Source organism: Ambystoma mexicanum, chromosome 4q (assembly GCF_040938575.1).
Source record: "Ambystoma mexicanum isolate Mex_15411 chromosome 4q, UKY_AmexF1_1, whole genome shotgun sequence".
In the NCBI taxonomy this organism is placed as follows: Eukaryota; Metazoa; Chordata; class Amphibia; order Caudata; family Ambystomatidae; genus Ambystoma; species Ambystoma mexicanum.
In genome coordinates, this window is record NC_090928.1 from 983,179,147 (window position 1) to 983,195,734 (window position 16,588).

The 16,588-nt window shown below is 42.3% G+C and overlaps 1 protein-coding gene across 5 annotated transcripts in view; it reads left to right on the plus strand.

Annotated features, from left to right (window-relative positions):
* Positions 1 to 16,588, plus strand: part of RPS6KC1 (ribosomal protein S6 kinase C1) — a 1,976,431-nt gene that overhangs the window by 319,840 nt on the left and 1,640,003 nt on the right. For all 5 annotated transcript variants that reach the window (XR_011268209.1, XM_069608548.1, XM_069608550.1 and 2 more), the window contains one exon: positions 8,287 to 8,402. Coding sequence is in view for 4 of the 5 variants with exons in the window: in XM_069608548.1 (XP_069464649.1) it covers positions 8,287 to 8,402 (116 nt within the window). In the remaining variant the exon portion in view is untranslated. The remainder of the gene's footprint in view (positions 1 to 8,286; positions 8,403 to 16,588) is intronic.

The window sequence follows — 16,588 nt, forward strand, 5'->3', positions numbered from 1 at the left end:
GACCAGGAGGGGTCTCCAGTGGTTATTTTTGCTAATGGGCCGGCTAGGTCGAGGAGCTTATCTTGGCACCCTCGCCAGGCTCGGTCTACGCCCTTCCGTATGTCTTTTGCCGTGTTTGTAACGAAGGTGACCATTTTGGGGTCAAGTTCAGGAGTGTCGGCCAGTTTGCCTGGCAACTCCGGTCTAGGGCATTCTGAACGCATCCGCGATCTTATTTCTCTATCCAGTGGATTGCGTATACGTTGAGCCATGTAGGCTGCTACTCTGGGCGATGGGACCCACTCTGAGGACTTAGGATGTCTGATAGCCTCCGGGTCAAACATATCTGTTGAACTCTCAGGTTCTTGAGGATCTATCTCCTCTTCGTAAGGGTGATCCTCTTCTACCTCATCACCCTCATCAGGCATGTAGCCTTCATCATTGTCCCCTGGATTACTTACCCCTGGGGTAGGGGGTCTGTCCTGGCTTCTTTTCATCTCCAGGAAGGCTCTTTTAAGCCTGGCGACAGGGTCGCTATTCTCTTGGGGAGTGGAATTCTCCCTATCCAGATTTCTCGGGGGGGTCAGAGAGTGTTTACTCTTGCCAGCCGCTTTCTTCCCCCTGGGTTCAACCCCATCTTCAGGGTGTCTCGCTGACAGCTCTTTATCTTGCCATTCTGCCTTTCTCTTTTTTGCAAGCAGAGTTTGCTGTTCATTTAAAACAGCTTCCAGTATATCCAGCCTTTGGGTAATGGGCTGCACTCCTTGAGACACTGCTCTGGTCAAGGAATCTCCTAATACTTGCTTGAAGCTCTGTGACAGGTATGTGTCCTGTTGGTAAGGACTTTCTTCCCATACTTCCTCTGACCATTCTGGCGAGGTAGAAGGAGTGGCACCGGGGCTTTTGTAATGAGCCATAGTGTTAGCAAGGCTAACTGCTGTGCTGTCAGCAAGGGATTAATGTTAGTCACCTGCAGCTTTTAGTCAATTCTGCCTTTCTCTCCTCAACCTGCAGGCTCTTTAGATATAAGAGGCAGTCTAGTATGAATCCCTTTTTGCTCCGGTGGAAAACTTGATTAACTTTTTTTTTTTTTCTTTTTGAAGACCGTGTCACTCCGCTTTTCTCCTCACTCGGCATACGCAACGCAATGAAACCTTCTGCGCTGCCGGCAGAAGAACTCCCAGGGGATGCCGGGGGAATTCAGCTCCTCCCGCTCCCCTGGGTCCTGCCGCACGCCGTGTTCGACGGCGCGGCTGGAAGGAAACGAGGAGCGGGACCGGGAGCCTGAGGCGAGCGCGTTCGCTCGCGGCACCGGCCCCGCCTCCTCTTCACAGAAATATCTCACGGCGCCCGATGCGAACGAGTGAGAGAAAACGAAACGAACACACTGAAGCACACGTTCGATTAAAGTTCACTGTAAGAATTGTATTTACAGTCTGTTAAATAGTTTACAATTGCGCAGCTACGCGCTTCTCATGCAAAGTTCTATACTACGCTGATATAGCTATATCTTAATCAAGAGTGAATTATGCTGTATTTATCTCATGGCAGCAAAAAGAAAGAGGAAAGGACCTGAGACAGTAGGGTTCTTATAGGATGACCTATCACCGCATTGGAGCATGGGATAGGGTCAGGACTACTGCACTCCTGGAGGTGCATAGGAGTTTGAGAGCTTTTTTGAGATGTAAGACTCTGGTTTGAAACTTTTAAACTTCGGATTGGCTATTTTTTATTTTATGTCAGAAAAAAAAGCACAAATGTAGATGTTTAAAAGTATAAGTTGAAAAGCTGTTGTGGCAGTATTAAAGAAAGAAAAGCATAATGCGAGCATCCTGTCTTGTCATAGAATGTCATTTATTTGATTACTTGTCCTTGCGGCCTACATTATGTAGGTAAGACAAATAGGAAATGTCGGGTTTGCATGGTTGAACATCGTAGCTGTATAAAGAACAAAGTAATTACAGCTCCATTGGTTAAGCATTTTCTGGAAAAGGAGCATGTACACACAGATTTTACATGGTTAATATTGAAAAAGATACATGGGACTAGCAAGATCGACTGCAAATTTCTTAATTTTGAGCAGAAGCTAATCTTTAAACTACAGAGCCATATAATATGTTTGAATGAGGGCATTGATTGCATTGTGTGAACCTAATATGAACTACAGGTATTGTGGTTGTCTAGTTGCACCTGTAACTTAGTTGACTAATGGATGTGTACCTTAGAGGCTGCTATGTGAACCAGATGAGCCACTGTCTTTTGAAATGAAACTTTTTGTGACATCCACTTCGTAGAATATTCCATCAATCTCCCTTGTTTAAGCCTGGGATGAGGAGGCACATGTAAACATGTGGTTAATTATGATCTTAGGAGGGTGTGGTTTATACAGAAATTTGAAAAATACATATCCTAAATGTCTGCAAAAAATGTTTTTGTGACATTACTGCTATATGGATTTTGGTTACATATGTTGTGTTTCGATACTTCCTATGAATTTACCTGTGCCACAATGACGGTTATGTCTATGCCAGTTGAAATTTGGTTACATCTTCGAAATGTGCTGTGACATTTACATACGGCTCAATATCTTCCATCAATTTCCTTTGTTGTACTCTTGAATGAGGAGGCTAAATAATGCAAGTATGTGGTTAATCTTAATCTCTGGCTGAAACGCTTTACAGAGAGAAAAACACTTGCAAATGTCTCCAATACTGTTGTGAAACCGACCCTACGAATCATTTTTGTTTTGCCCTAATCTTGAAGTCACCGACGTAATGCAGTGGGCAAAGTTGCTCTTCCCACCCCTGTAGAGTTTTTCAACACATGCTAAGGGGGGGGGATAAAGTCAGTAATACATCAGTTGACGAGATGAGTAATTGGGATAATTATATTTTCTAATTCGATCTAGTTTGCCCAGGATTGTGCTTACACTAAGATGGCCGCGGGTTGGTTTTCCCACAGTAGTCCTTTTTTTTGTGATTGGTGCCATGTTACCGATCGACTCAGGTCCTATTCCTTTTTCTGTGTCACGCAATGGGTGCCGTAATGTAGTGAACTAGTCCTTCGTTGTTGACTACTCAGTTCTTCACTGTTTGGCGTGCAGATCGCTGGATGCCGCCGTACTTGCGGTAAGTTTAATAATTTCCACAGGCGTATGCTTATCGTTGTTGGACTTTGAGTTATACACCTGGGTGATAGAAGTATGTCTTAAACTTATTACATGGCAGTGATTTATTACACAGAATGCAGGATAATCACGTGAAAAGCCAAGGTGCTAGGTCATTAGCCGAGTATGTCAAGGGATGTTGTTAAGTGATTCAAAGATATTGGCCATATAAGTTATGGGGCCATTCTGACTTTTGTCTCCAGGTGCTGTCGATGTTGACCTGGTGCTAGACTCAGTTAGGTGTTTTCACCTTTGGAAGCTATGAAATTGAATTTGGGCATTCACATCCAGACACTTGTTAAGGTAAACAGGATAACTCATCCATGATGTTTTGCCTGCTTTAGCATGAGGAGGACATTACCTTTATTAAGAGTTTGGTATTTGGTCTGTTTGTCTCTGCAGTGTCTCCATTAGAATACTGAGGCGACGTGTTGCGCCTATGTGAAAAGTAGATGCATCCAGGAATTGGTGCATGTGGTGAAGCGTCTATTAAGAAAACGCCATTAATGAAATTCCCAGTGAAGGTAATTTTGAGTTCATTGGAAGAACTGTGGGAGGCTGGTTTATTTGTGGACCATGCCTCTAGCCTCCACACACCAGAAGCTATCTCTCTGGTGTGAGATGGTATATTTAGTATTCTAATACTCTACCCAGACTTCAAGGATCCCGTTTTTTGTATTTTAGGTGTATTGGCATCCATTTGTGTGATGTTTGAAATGACACCCTTAACACTGTGTTGAAGCAGTCTACAGTTTTTACAGAGTTTCCCCTGAAGAATGTTCACCCTTTGAGGAATTTGAAGAACAGAAACATGTCGGGAATCATTTTATGACACATTTAGAATGTTGAATGTATTACTGTATCGTCATTTGTGTCTGTTGAATTGTGTTAGGTTGTTTTTAGATGAACTTTTGATGTATTAGTTTTTGTATCCACTGTGTTTTGTTTTTGGGTCAAAATATGTTTTAACATTAAATATACTTTTGAATAAATTTAAGCTATGAGTTTTTGATGTATCAATGAATACAGTCTATTTTTTCATGACTTAGTGTGCTGGGTAATCGGGGTCCTAGAGGTTGGTTGATGAGGTAATTAGTGCACATTTTGTATCTATCTCCTTTATAAAATAATATATATATTTTCCCCTGCTGGTGGAATTAGATGCTGATTTAAGTAGGGGCAATGTTGTACAAACCTATTTAAACACACAACTCGTGTTTATGGACGGATAATGAAATGCATACGGCTCTGGTATTCCCCATCAAATAAAACTCTGCCTTTCACACCAAGACCTCACTCTACCAGAGTTACAGGAGCTACCTTGGCCTTTACCGCAGACGTCCAGCTGGACGCCATTTGCAAAGCAGCTACATGGTTCTCTATTCATACTTTTACTCAATACTACTGCATTGACACACTTTCTAAAGCAGATTCACAGGTTGAACAAGCAGGGCTAAAACATCTATTTGCCGATGTACCTTCTCACAACCCACCGCCTTCTCCAGATACTGCTTGCTAATCTATGCATAGCATGTGATCTAAGTAGATTCCACAAGCCTCACAAGGGATACATTATTCACCGTAATCGTATTTCTGATGCTTGTATCTGCTTAGATTAGATGTTCTCTGACTTTATCTGTTATCATCTGCTTTATTACATTTGTACTCAAACTACACTTCTTGCAACCTCATGTCAGAAACAAAACAATCTGAGGGCCCTCGACGTGTGAAGGACCATGGGTACAGTAGACGTCACACTAGGGATATTATTACTGGCACACCCTGTCGTCGTCCCTTTTCGAGTTTTGAAAACTAAAAATGTAATACTCCAGGGCTATCTCTAGATGTCAGCTACTTGCTCTGCTTGGATATAATAGATTTTTGGGAAAGTGGACTAAGACTGCTACATGAATGTGAAAGGAGTATAAAGAGGCAGATGTACACGTCATGTAAAGAGCCCACCCCCTCACCTCCGTCATATTGGAATAACTGCAAGAAGAAGACACTGTGCACGACACCAGGTATCAACCCAATACCACATCGAAGATATCAGAGTTGTTATGCACTTAGACAACCATATGAAAAGTACCGTCAAACTAAAGTGTAGAAGGAAGTCTGCAGACACCACTGAACATAGAAGAACTATAAGCAAACTCTGACAGTTGTAAAGTGACGTCATAAAGGGAACATACAATGGTGCACTGAAATGATATGCGAATACTTAAAGACTGAAGATGTGATTGGAGTGATAAAGTGAACATATATGCAAATACGAAGAAATCATATACACTGAGAAGACAAGTGAGAAGAGATGCAGTAGATGTATATTAGCAGGAACGCAAGGTAGATAAAACACATAGAAGCTTGCTTAAACAAAGAAAATAGAACATGGGTAAAGCAGCCATGATGAGAAAGTGGACGTCCCCTCTGTGTTATAGTAAGCGAGAAGCCTGAAGGAGAGAGACCAAGGTTGCAGAGCTGACAGGCACTGGAAAACAAATGTGTGCAAGAACAAAGAATATTTGTTTGACTTCAAGGATGCCACAGCAAGAGCCAACTGCAGGGAACAAAAGGGAGTCGGAAGAGGATGAGCCATGTACGCAGGACATATTTCTCTTATATTAAGCAAAGGAGTGAACATTTGCAAGTGGCAAGTATTGTACAATTAAAGATATGGAAAGCATATGCAAGATAAAGCAACCAAGTCTCCAGAGGCTAAGGAGAGTAATAGCACCTAGTTTAATTGAATTAAATTCCATAAATAGAAGATCATGGTGGCCAAAATCATGGTCATGGTCTCCTCACAAGTGGTGCAAGACCAGAAAACAAGGCCTATTCATAAAGCTCCAGACGAAGATGGCGAAGTACCTTCACTCCCTTTAAAGTTCCTGAGAAGACAACAGCCAGCAAGGTCCACTACAAAGAAGCTGCCTTGGCTTAGGGCCAAACTGATGAGAGATGGTAAGCTAATTAGCCAAGTGGGCAGTTGTCTGACGTTGTTCCCCGCACCTGGGTTTAATTTTGCTTAGGTGTTGCTAATGAGCCGAATGTCCAAGGTTGGAAAAGAATGCCAACCAATTATGAGGGCCTATGCAATGGTGGACTGTATGTTGTTGCAGAAGCCAATCTGCTGCTGTTATTCTGCTATTATCTGTATTATATGTAGTTAGAGGTGGTTTAAGGCATGCCTACTAGAAAAGGGGCAGCCAATGACGTTACTAACACCTACATTAACTATTGGTATATATGTTCCCTTAACCAATCCCTCTGCCCAGAAGGTTTTTACTGTTTGCCACGTCAGATGACATCATAGCTGACTACATTGAGGTATAAAGCCTATGTGTAATCGAAATGCATTGAAGAGTGTGTGAGATGCAATCTGTTTGTTCGCTAGGTTTCCCTACTTTATTGAACTGATAATGAAGTAGTATTTTGACATATTCTTTGAGTCTGCCCAGTTATTTGGGCCTGAAATCAGTTATTGTAATCCCATCTGGCACTTGGATTTGGAATGCTCCAGGTGCTACTGCGCAGACGTTAGAAATATAGAAATGAAAAGATGTTCAGTAGTGATGGATAAGACATTTATTTGAAGGGGACATGCCCCATGCAAGTGATAATCCGAATGCTGCTTGTATCACTGTGATGTGTGCCACAGTGCACAGCAATAATGCAAATCAATGCTTGGTCAGATGTACCGCTTTTTCGAATGAGCAATTCCCTAGACTTTTATGTTGGAATTGTAAGTATAGCATTACCCATTTTAGCGCCTTGGCACTACATTGGAATGCGGAATTCACTTCATGGTATGGGGGTTCGAACTCCAAGCCCCCTGATGGCCTACTCTCATCGCCTGCCACGACCTGTCATTTTCTCAAGCTCCTTAATTTTAGGGACCCACACTGTTCCATTTTGCCCTCACCTCGGCTACCCGTCCTCCACCTTACTTCCCCAAGGCTCCATTTTATCCTCGAGTTATCTGTTGCCAGACATGTCCCATTTGACTCTCTGCCTACCATGGCCACCTCTGAAAATAGATAAGGGACTAAAAGCTTTGCTTGGGTCATTAACGTGGACTCTGGGCTATTTCCTGGTAAAGCCTGTCTGTGCGGGTGTTATTACTTAAGGTCTGCCTTCAAATTAGTCATTTGTTAATGGTATGACCCTATCTTGATTCAGGATAATTGTAGTCCAAAGGTCAATGAAACCTCAACATTTCTGGCTCAGGGGGGACAGTCTTCCTTTGAGTTTAGCTAGAACAGTTTCTTGATGATTGAGATATGCATGATGTTTTTTCTAGACCATTTATATTGTAACATAGAAAGGAAATTCAATGCTGCCGGAGTTAAGAATTAAAACATGGCTTTTGTGGACTTTGGTTCATTTTGTAGCAAGTGAAACTTTCTAGCTGTATAGACAGCCAATTTGTTTTCAACCATCAATTGCGCAATTATCTCAATGCCCCTTCTAAAAGACAAGGTCTGCATTCTGAGACTGCTTATGCTGAGTAATTGCCAAGATGTTTTACAAGAGGGATTTCAGAGAAGAGAAATAATTGTGGCCGACTTGTTTTGCCCTCTCCCAAACTTTGTTAGAAGCCTAAAGTGTGCCTACGGCAGAGCATATCCTCCTGGATCTGGGAAGAATCTGGCACCTAGATGATGGAGGGTTAGTGAACGAAGTACTGTGCGACTGAGAGCATCCCACTCCGCCCCTCAATTGATTTAGTGTAGGAAGAATGTCCCGTCGTCCATCTTTGTAAACCAATTGAGTAGCGCTCAGATGCCTGAGAGTTCGTAGCGCTATATAAAAATACAATTATTATTATTATTATTATTATTATTATTATTATTATTATTATTATTATTATTAATTGTTGCTGCAAAAGTCACAGAGAGGGTTTTAATTGTTTGGCTATATGCAATTTCCTGGGACAGCACTGGTGCTACGTTGACTGATCCAGATTCCCATTATACCATTTTGTTTGTGTGAAGATGATTCTGGCTCTGTGGATCATACCTGAATTGCTCAGTTTTGTTGTGATATGCTCTTTTACTTCATAAGGTGCTTGGCATTGGTAAGAGTGCCAAAACTCACTTGAATGGTGTGTTCATGCTCAAATGTTGACATTTTTGTTTCAGGACGGTTCGATGAGAGTGTGATTGAAGAGAGAAGACAGTGTGCTGAGGATTTGCTGCAATATTCTGTCAACATCCCTGCACTCTATAACAGCAAACAATTTGAAGATTTTTTTCAGGTGCAGTAAACCTTTTCTTATTTAGAGATATAGCTCGGAGATATATATCCAGGTAATGCGCCGTCACTGAAAACCTGGTATTCTCATTATTCAACATCAATGCTTTCTTTAGCTTATTTCATTTGCACATCTCTGATTTTAACGTGCATTTTGCCATGCTTTGCTTTCCATTGACATTTACTCTCAGGCGTCTCAGGCCCAGGCATCGCGATTTGCTGTAGTTCAACATGGTTTATATTTGAAACCAAAACTTGTAAGTCAGTTACTTTTGATAAACTACACGTCTGCTTTTACTGTGTACAAGGACTGAATTTTGTGTTTAGAAAAGTGTAAACTGAAATATCAAGTCCCAACAAACGGATCTAGGGATTTCATGTTATGCTACTGAGCTGTGAGTCACAATTCATGTAGCTAAGGTACAAGCTTGCTTGCTTGACTGTCTGAGTCCCTACTGAGCGAAAACTGTTTGCAGAGCAGGATTGGCTTGTAGTTTTTGCCACCAGTCTTTACACCAGCAGAATCTTTTTCTTTGTAGTTGGAATGAGGTATTAACCTTCTGCTGGAAGCCTAAGAAAAGTACTTGGTAGCTTTGGTTACTCAGTCTATCCAATTGAGGGAATAAACAAAGTTTACTCTCATTCCGGGGATGTCTCTGGGAAGCCTAATGGAAGCACAACCAGAGTTGTTACTTCTAGGCACTGCACTCAGAAGACATTACCATCTAGAAGTTGGCCCCACCCACATAGTGGCTTGAATGTTGAATGCCGGTTTTGTCCATTTGGAGCATTGCCATTTAGTTAAGTGAAATATGAATATTTGAAAGCGTGCAAGATTCACTTGTTTTGCTGATTTGATGACAAGACAACTAAATCAAATACCCATCGAAGTCGTCCCACTCTGATCATCTTAAAGCACCCCTAAAAGACCTGAATGAGGAAATGCAGCTGTGAACCTCTGCCTTTGTATCAGACTTTTCTTCTGCTGTTGGTTTCGAGCTGGGGCTTTTCCGTAAACTCCAGTCTGTTTTACTAAGCAATTGCATGGTTTCACTTTGTGCTATGAGCCTGTTTTACACATCTCTCTATGAATGGAATAAACTCTGAAATGCCTTTTAAGTCTTAAGGTGACATTTGTAAGCAAGACTATCAGAGGTACTGGTTAAGACTAACCCGGTCATCTGATGGCCTTGACTAGTCCTTGATTTTAGACCTCAAAAAAACACCCATAGCGATGCTTTAAATAATGCATTTACATTTTCCAGGAACTTGCCAGGGAGCTCACTGGGTCAGGCAGTAGCCATTACACTTGTGCAAGCCCATTACAATAGTAGAAAACTGAGTAGGAGGACAATACCCAAACAATCTCGGGCTACTACGATGGCAGGTGGGAGAAAACCCTATCCAGACTAAACCAGGTGGAGGTTGACTATCAAATTGCCTGAGGTGAGACAGCCAAGCACATGAGATGCCTCGGGCAGCAGCAGGAACTATGAAGGATCAGACCCTATCTAACATGATAGAAGAACCAGGACCCTAAAGCCCCTGAGGTCTGCAAGTTTCTTTGTTGGATTTTGGGAACCTTGCTTTCTAGACTACGGCTTGGTCTTTTGGACTCTGGCCTACTACTCCTTTTAGATCAGGGAATACACTGGATTGTTTTCATCCATTTTATTACATTGTTCTGATGTTAGAGAGATCTCCCTCCTTTTGTTGGGTAAAACTGCAGGACCCCGAGATGTGTCCCAAATACTTTCTTGTTATTCTAGCTATGTAGGTGTTTGGGCCGGCAGTCTGTCGTTAGATGGAGCCTGTGCTGCAAGACTGTGGGTAAGAGGGTAGCATTTATGGTCTAGTTTAGTTCTCTCTTGCAAAGAGAGCTTGACATTTCCTTTGCACCCTTTGTGTGTTTGTGTCTTTGTCTGTGTGTGTATAAACTTGTGTTGAGAACTACTGAAGATTCCAGTATCTGGGTAGCTTGTTCATGCCTCTTTGTGACGTTTAGTAAAGAAAAGTAGAACCATAGATTCCTTTTTTTTTGGTTAAAGTTATTTATTGTTTGTGCATTTGGTTTATCAAAACCTTAAACCCATATATACAATAACACATACAAACATCATCATATATCGACATAATTGATATTTATGAATCCTACTTTTCAACCATGCTCAACAGAGTTCCATATTTATAATATACACTGCTATAAGAAGTACATTGGATTCAATATCTAAAATGATTACTTTCTTAAAATAATGAACACCCTCCTCCATATAAAATAAACCGCAGCAGTAATGACAATGGACACTGCTCCGTAAATACAGCTCCAAAAATGGTCAGACTCCATCCTTTCTATAGTAGTGACTAGCTTCGCATAGCTCTTGAGATAAGATCGTTTTAACTTGCTGCCTCTAGTTAAGATATGACAAGTAGTTTCAACCTCTAACTGACAGAGCCGGCACAGTCGCAGATCCTGTGATATACCTCTCCATGCTCCACAATACTCGCAGGTAGGCAGAATATTGAGACGTAGATATAATCTGAATCTCTTCTTTGATTGATTGCAGAACTTAGTGAGGTATGTGGGCAAAGCATTTAACAAAAAGCTCTGTGTTGAATATTCCTTATATCTTTTCTTTGTGGCAAGTTTATCTATATTCTGTATTCCGTTGCTTTCTCTGGATTTCTCTGGATTTCTTGTGGAGTATCTGCTCAATATTTGGTATGTCAAATGCCTGAGTCAGAGTTATGCCCAGATCAGATAGCAATAACGTAGCAGGTTGCTCTAAATCTAGCATAAAGCTGTTTTCCTTTCTATACTGATATTGCATGCCGAAGACCTGCAGTAAGCCATTATCATTGTTCTGCATAGAGCGCAGCTTCAGATACAAAAGAGCATGCTGCACTAGCCAGAGATTGGCAAGAGAGCAGGTGCCAAACTCCATACGGAGTGCCTCAACAGGGACTGAGCTGGACAGATTCATTGCAGCCCGCAGGATTTTTCCCTTAGAGCATTGTCAGCCAGGGGATATGCCTATAAGAAAGTGCTTGGAGGCCATACAACAAGGTAGGGTTGATGCTCATTTTTATAAATGATCATCAGTCCTTCCAAGTTAGTTCCCCCGGCACTACTAGCATACCATTTGACAGTAAGCCATTTTCTTCATACCTTACTGAATATGATGTCCCCATAGAATCAAGTTACCGGATTGAGCCTTAGGGGGAAACCAAGACAAATAAAACTTTTCACAACGTCAAGGGTGTCCTTGCCCAGTTTCCAAGAAAGACGTTCTAGTTGGCAACGAGTCCCCCAAACACATAATTTTGGTCTTTTTTGTGTGTATCTTCATACCGTCCTTGTGGGCAAAGACAGCCAGGGCATCATTAGTCCGGTGAAGACCCAGTGGGGTCTGATCAACTAGCACTGTGTCCTGGGCGTAGCCTAGCCATAAAATATCTGTGCCATTGATTTTAGCTGGAAAATTCCTGACTTGTTCAAGCGAGAGGGCCATGTCCGATATATATAGATTAAAGAGCAGAGGGGCTATGGCACACCCCTGCTTTAACCCTGTGTTTGAATCAGTAGGCATACTCGGCTCCCCCTAGTGATTTAGCATAACACATACAGATGTGTCTGAATACAGGCAACGTTTAAATATAATAGATGTAGATCTAGACCGCATTGCTTAAGCTTGGACCACAGCTGTTCACACGATACCAGAACAGAAGCTTTGCTGTAGTTCACCAGGCAGCAGTAGAGATTGGCGCAGGATCTTCACTATGCTTCAGCCATTAGGCTCTGTATAGCACATATGTTATCCATTGTGCTATGTGCCTTGTGAAAGCCTGTTTGATACATTTTTAGCAGACCCTGCTCTTGCGCCCACACACTGTGGGCCTAGTTCACAGAAGCGTTTCATAATGGCAAACCCCCATTGCAAAACCTTCTGTGAATTAGGCCTTCCGTCTTTTAAGCTAAACAGTAGAAAAACATTTTTGGCTTGAGTCCATCATGGCCAGTAATCGGTAGTTAAGTGGATCATTCCTGGGTCCCTTTTTGTGCACTGGAACTAATATGGATCTCTTCCAGCTATCTGGCAGCTGTCCCGTATACCCAATATGCCTAAAAAGATTTAGCAGTACAGCTGCCCAAAATTCAAGTTTTTTTTTCAGGGCAATATTTGCTATACTGTCTGGGCCAGGGGCACTGGACAGTTTCAATCTACCAATTAATGCCACCATAACTTCCACTTCCACATCCGGGCCAAAAAGGTTACTTTCCTGTGTATACCTACCCTTAGTTGGGTCCTTTTTCCCAAACAGGAATCGCATACAATTGTGTGACATGGTCAACTCATTGTTGCTCAGAAACCGCAGTGAGTGCCAAAGAGCTCAAGCCTGCTTGGTGCTCCCTAAACAGAGACCAACATGTTTTGCTCTTGTTGGTCTTGAGTGTTTTGAACAAAATAAACGAATTTGCAATGTTCAGGGAGTGCCTATGCTGGGGCAGCCAGTTTTTATAACGTGTGGTTCATTGGGTAAACTTAGCCTTTTCTCCTCTGTTAGCTGCTCAAATTTCCCGAGTTTGGCCCTATCTTCCCAAAGGAGCTTTTTCCTATGCATGATGGCTGAATCAAAGATAGCATGATTAATCCTGTATTCCATTCATGTGAGGCAAGACAAGGTTCAAGGTAACCTTTGTTATGTTATTCACAATCATATTACTGACCTCTACAGTCTTTCTTGGAGACCACATGATTTGAGTTTTTTGTTTTGTTTTTGTGATATTAAATTTGGGCACCTTTTGGAATATATAAGGTTGTGTTGCCTATAAGGCATTGTGGTAGTCCAAGAAAGAATAGCATGATCACTGAGGCCATTATGTGTTATGCTCATAGACCCACAATCAGTAGCCAATTTTCAGCTCACAATCACGTAATCTAGATAAGATTTAGCATGACCATTTGTCCAAGTAAAGCAGTATTCCGAGACGGCATGGTTTGCCACATTCAAACACGTCAGATTGGTTTCTTTTATAAAATTTAGCCAGCCACGATCAATAACACCCCCTTGCACATAGTTCAAAAGATTGTTTAGCTTCCATATCAATCTCTGGACATAAATTGGTGTGCAAATCGTGTATGTTTAAAGCGCCATAATCAGGACGTTGTTGGTCAGATATCTATTATACCACTTAATTGACGCGCTTGAAATTGTGAATAGTGTTTTACAAGTGAGGTGTGAATAACCCGGAAAGAGACTGCGCCAGATATTTGCAAATAACGTTTAATACTCAAAAATGCCCTTAAAAAGATGACACGTGTTTCGGTCCTCCAAGGACCTTTTTCAAATCAGGGCTAATGGTCTTGAAGTCGTCTAATGCCCCTGTCACACAAAGTGAAAACTTCCATATAACTCCCTGCTGCAGGGATCTAACCCGTTCATTATATGGAAGTTTAATTTCATATTGTGTGACAGGAGCATTAGACTACTTCAAGACCATTAGCCCTGATTTGAAAAAGGTCCTTGGAGGACCGAAACACGTGTCATCTTTTTAAGGGCATTTTTGAGTATTAAACGTTATTTGCAAATATCTGGCGCAGTCTCTTTCCGGGTTATTCACACCTCACATTGATTCTCAAGGGGTCTTTTACTTGGCTAAACCTTGCACCTGGTGAGACGCGACTCAATGTACTGAATGAAGCTACTTGAATTTCTTTCATTGCTATAAGATGTCGCCAAGTTAGACCAAACCATTTAAGCCAAGACTTTTTGATGAGTTTTACAAGTGATCTTTCCATCTGGTGGATCACAGACATTGATCAGCAACATTCTTTCCCTGGTTTCAAGCTGAGCAATGAAGCATCATAAGATAGGGAGAGGCAAGCTCAGGATGGATCATTTCTGACTGGGCATTTACTCAAGTATCAATGGCCAAACCCCCACTAGAGCGACCTCTAGGAGGGTTTGTGGCTGAACTACATGATCTGGTATATCCATCTATACTGAAGTCGTCAGTAAGCCAAGTTTCCTGTAACAGGAAAATATCTGATATGTTAAGGGAATTAAATCCCTCTTGATTCCCTATAAATTAACCATGCCCCTCTGGTGTCCCACGATGTCCAGACTAAGGCAAACAACGTATCCTTTTATCAAACAGTGTTCGACAGTACAGCTTCCGCAAACCATTTCATACACCTATTTTCCCTGGCGCAGCGAGCCACTGGATTAACTGTAGATTCATGTAGAGATTTGCGTTCCGATCCATGGTTCTCTGCACAGTAGGATGAGATGGGCAGTACTTGCTTGAATCTTTGCATTCCTTAGTTTGGATGTCATGCTGGCGGCTTCTTCCTGCATACCGTCAATCTGAAACCAAAAGGTTCCACGTCGAGAGCTCTTTGCAGCAATAACGCCACCATCAGAGTAGAATGAAATTCAATGATGGCGCACTTTGCATAGCTATCATATTTTGGAAGATCGATGTGGACAATGTCTGTCGAATCTATCATATTAAGTTGATTAATCTGGGAATAAATCTCCAGAAGTATCTTGTTACTTAGAAAAGGGCTGCAATCCATCAGCCGCATTTCCTCCACTTTGTCCCATTTCCCTAGTCGGCTTGTATCTTCATCCGTAAAGAGGGCCTTTCTGGGCTTCAAGGTGGAGGTACCTTATGCCACGCTGTTACTCTTCATATGGTTCACTACCAGTGTCTGAGATCCCGTATTGCAGATGGCCCCCATGGTAATAGTCTCTACTGATTCAACATTAGTGTTTGTTGCTTTCTTGTCCACCGCTGTTATTTTGCTACACAGTAGATGGCCAGGTTTGGCCGGATGGCGTACTTCATTACCATATGATTCTGACCGCTCGTGCCAGCGATCCAGCGGCCCTTGCAATGTGCCAGGCAGATGGACTTGTCTAGTGGTACCATCGCTTAATATGTGTGTGACAATAGTCTTTGGTGCTATGCTTTGTTTTAAGGATTTGCAGAGTGTAATAGATGTTGATGTCTCATGTCCATCTTCCATAGCCCAGCTGTTAACTTTTCCCTTCTTTTTCTGCAATTTGTTTTTCCTTTTTGCCTCCTTGGGAGCTGTACCAAAGGTGAAGTTTATTTTATTTTTTTGTAGTGATGGGAGTGGCTTGGAGTATAACCTCCTCATAATCCCATTCAGCATCTTCTGGTGCATGGACGTCAATACAATCAGTGTTCTGTGTATCAAGCTGAATGGGAGATTTCTCGCTATGATGTCTTAGGGTTAGACTGACTTCAATTTTGGTTTGTAAGCTATTATTTTCCCGACCAGAATTGAGAGGGAGACCCATTTGCAGTTGGGCAGAGTTGTCCAAGATTGCATCTGCTACCTTTATAATTTGTTTAACAACAATTTGCTCATGTGCGAGTACATAATATCATCAGAGCTTCCATGCATGAAGTAATTGCTTTGAATCTGGATGCAAGTACGGAGTTATCTTCATCGCTATAAATGCTTTGATCTTCAGAACATTCGATCTTGCTTCCGGAGTCGCTATCGCTGGTTGCAATTTCCGAGCTGTCAGATGACGAAGCATACCTTGTCAGGTCCGGAGAGGCCTAAGGTTTGTACCAATTAAATTGGCCGGGCCGCCTATGGGAATTTCAGATTGTTCTCTGACGCCCAGTGAGTGTTACGCTCACCTGGTATCCACAGCGACGCCACCTAGCCGGGTTACTCGCTGGTATGCTTCTCAGCTTTGCCCTGATGTGGTCTGCAGGGAAGGTTCTGCCTGAAAATACAGGAGGACTGTGTTCAGGACTGACCGACTGAGGTAAGTATCCTCCCTCCACCCCCGTATGATTTCAGTCCCTCTGGTGCCCTCTCCTCACCTTGAGGTAGAATTAGGCGTGCTCTCCGTCCTGCCTTCTTTGCAGGGGCGCGTTGTCTTTCATGGGCAAGTGCGGTCCAGTTACTTCACTGACGCCGGCCCGTTTCATATTGTTCAGGTAGGTCTTATTGCTGTTCTTTAGTTTTGTTGCTATCCTGCATGCCTTTCTTTGTTTAAAATGTCTTTTTTTTCTCCCTTAGGTATGTAGAGCTTCAGCACGGCGAACTGGCTTGGTTGAGCCCCGCTGGTAAATGATGGTGCATTAAGAGCGCTATGATGCGGTAAGCAAGCGCTTTGCGCAGCGCTGCAAAGTCTTACCTT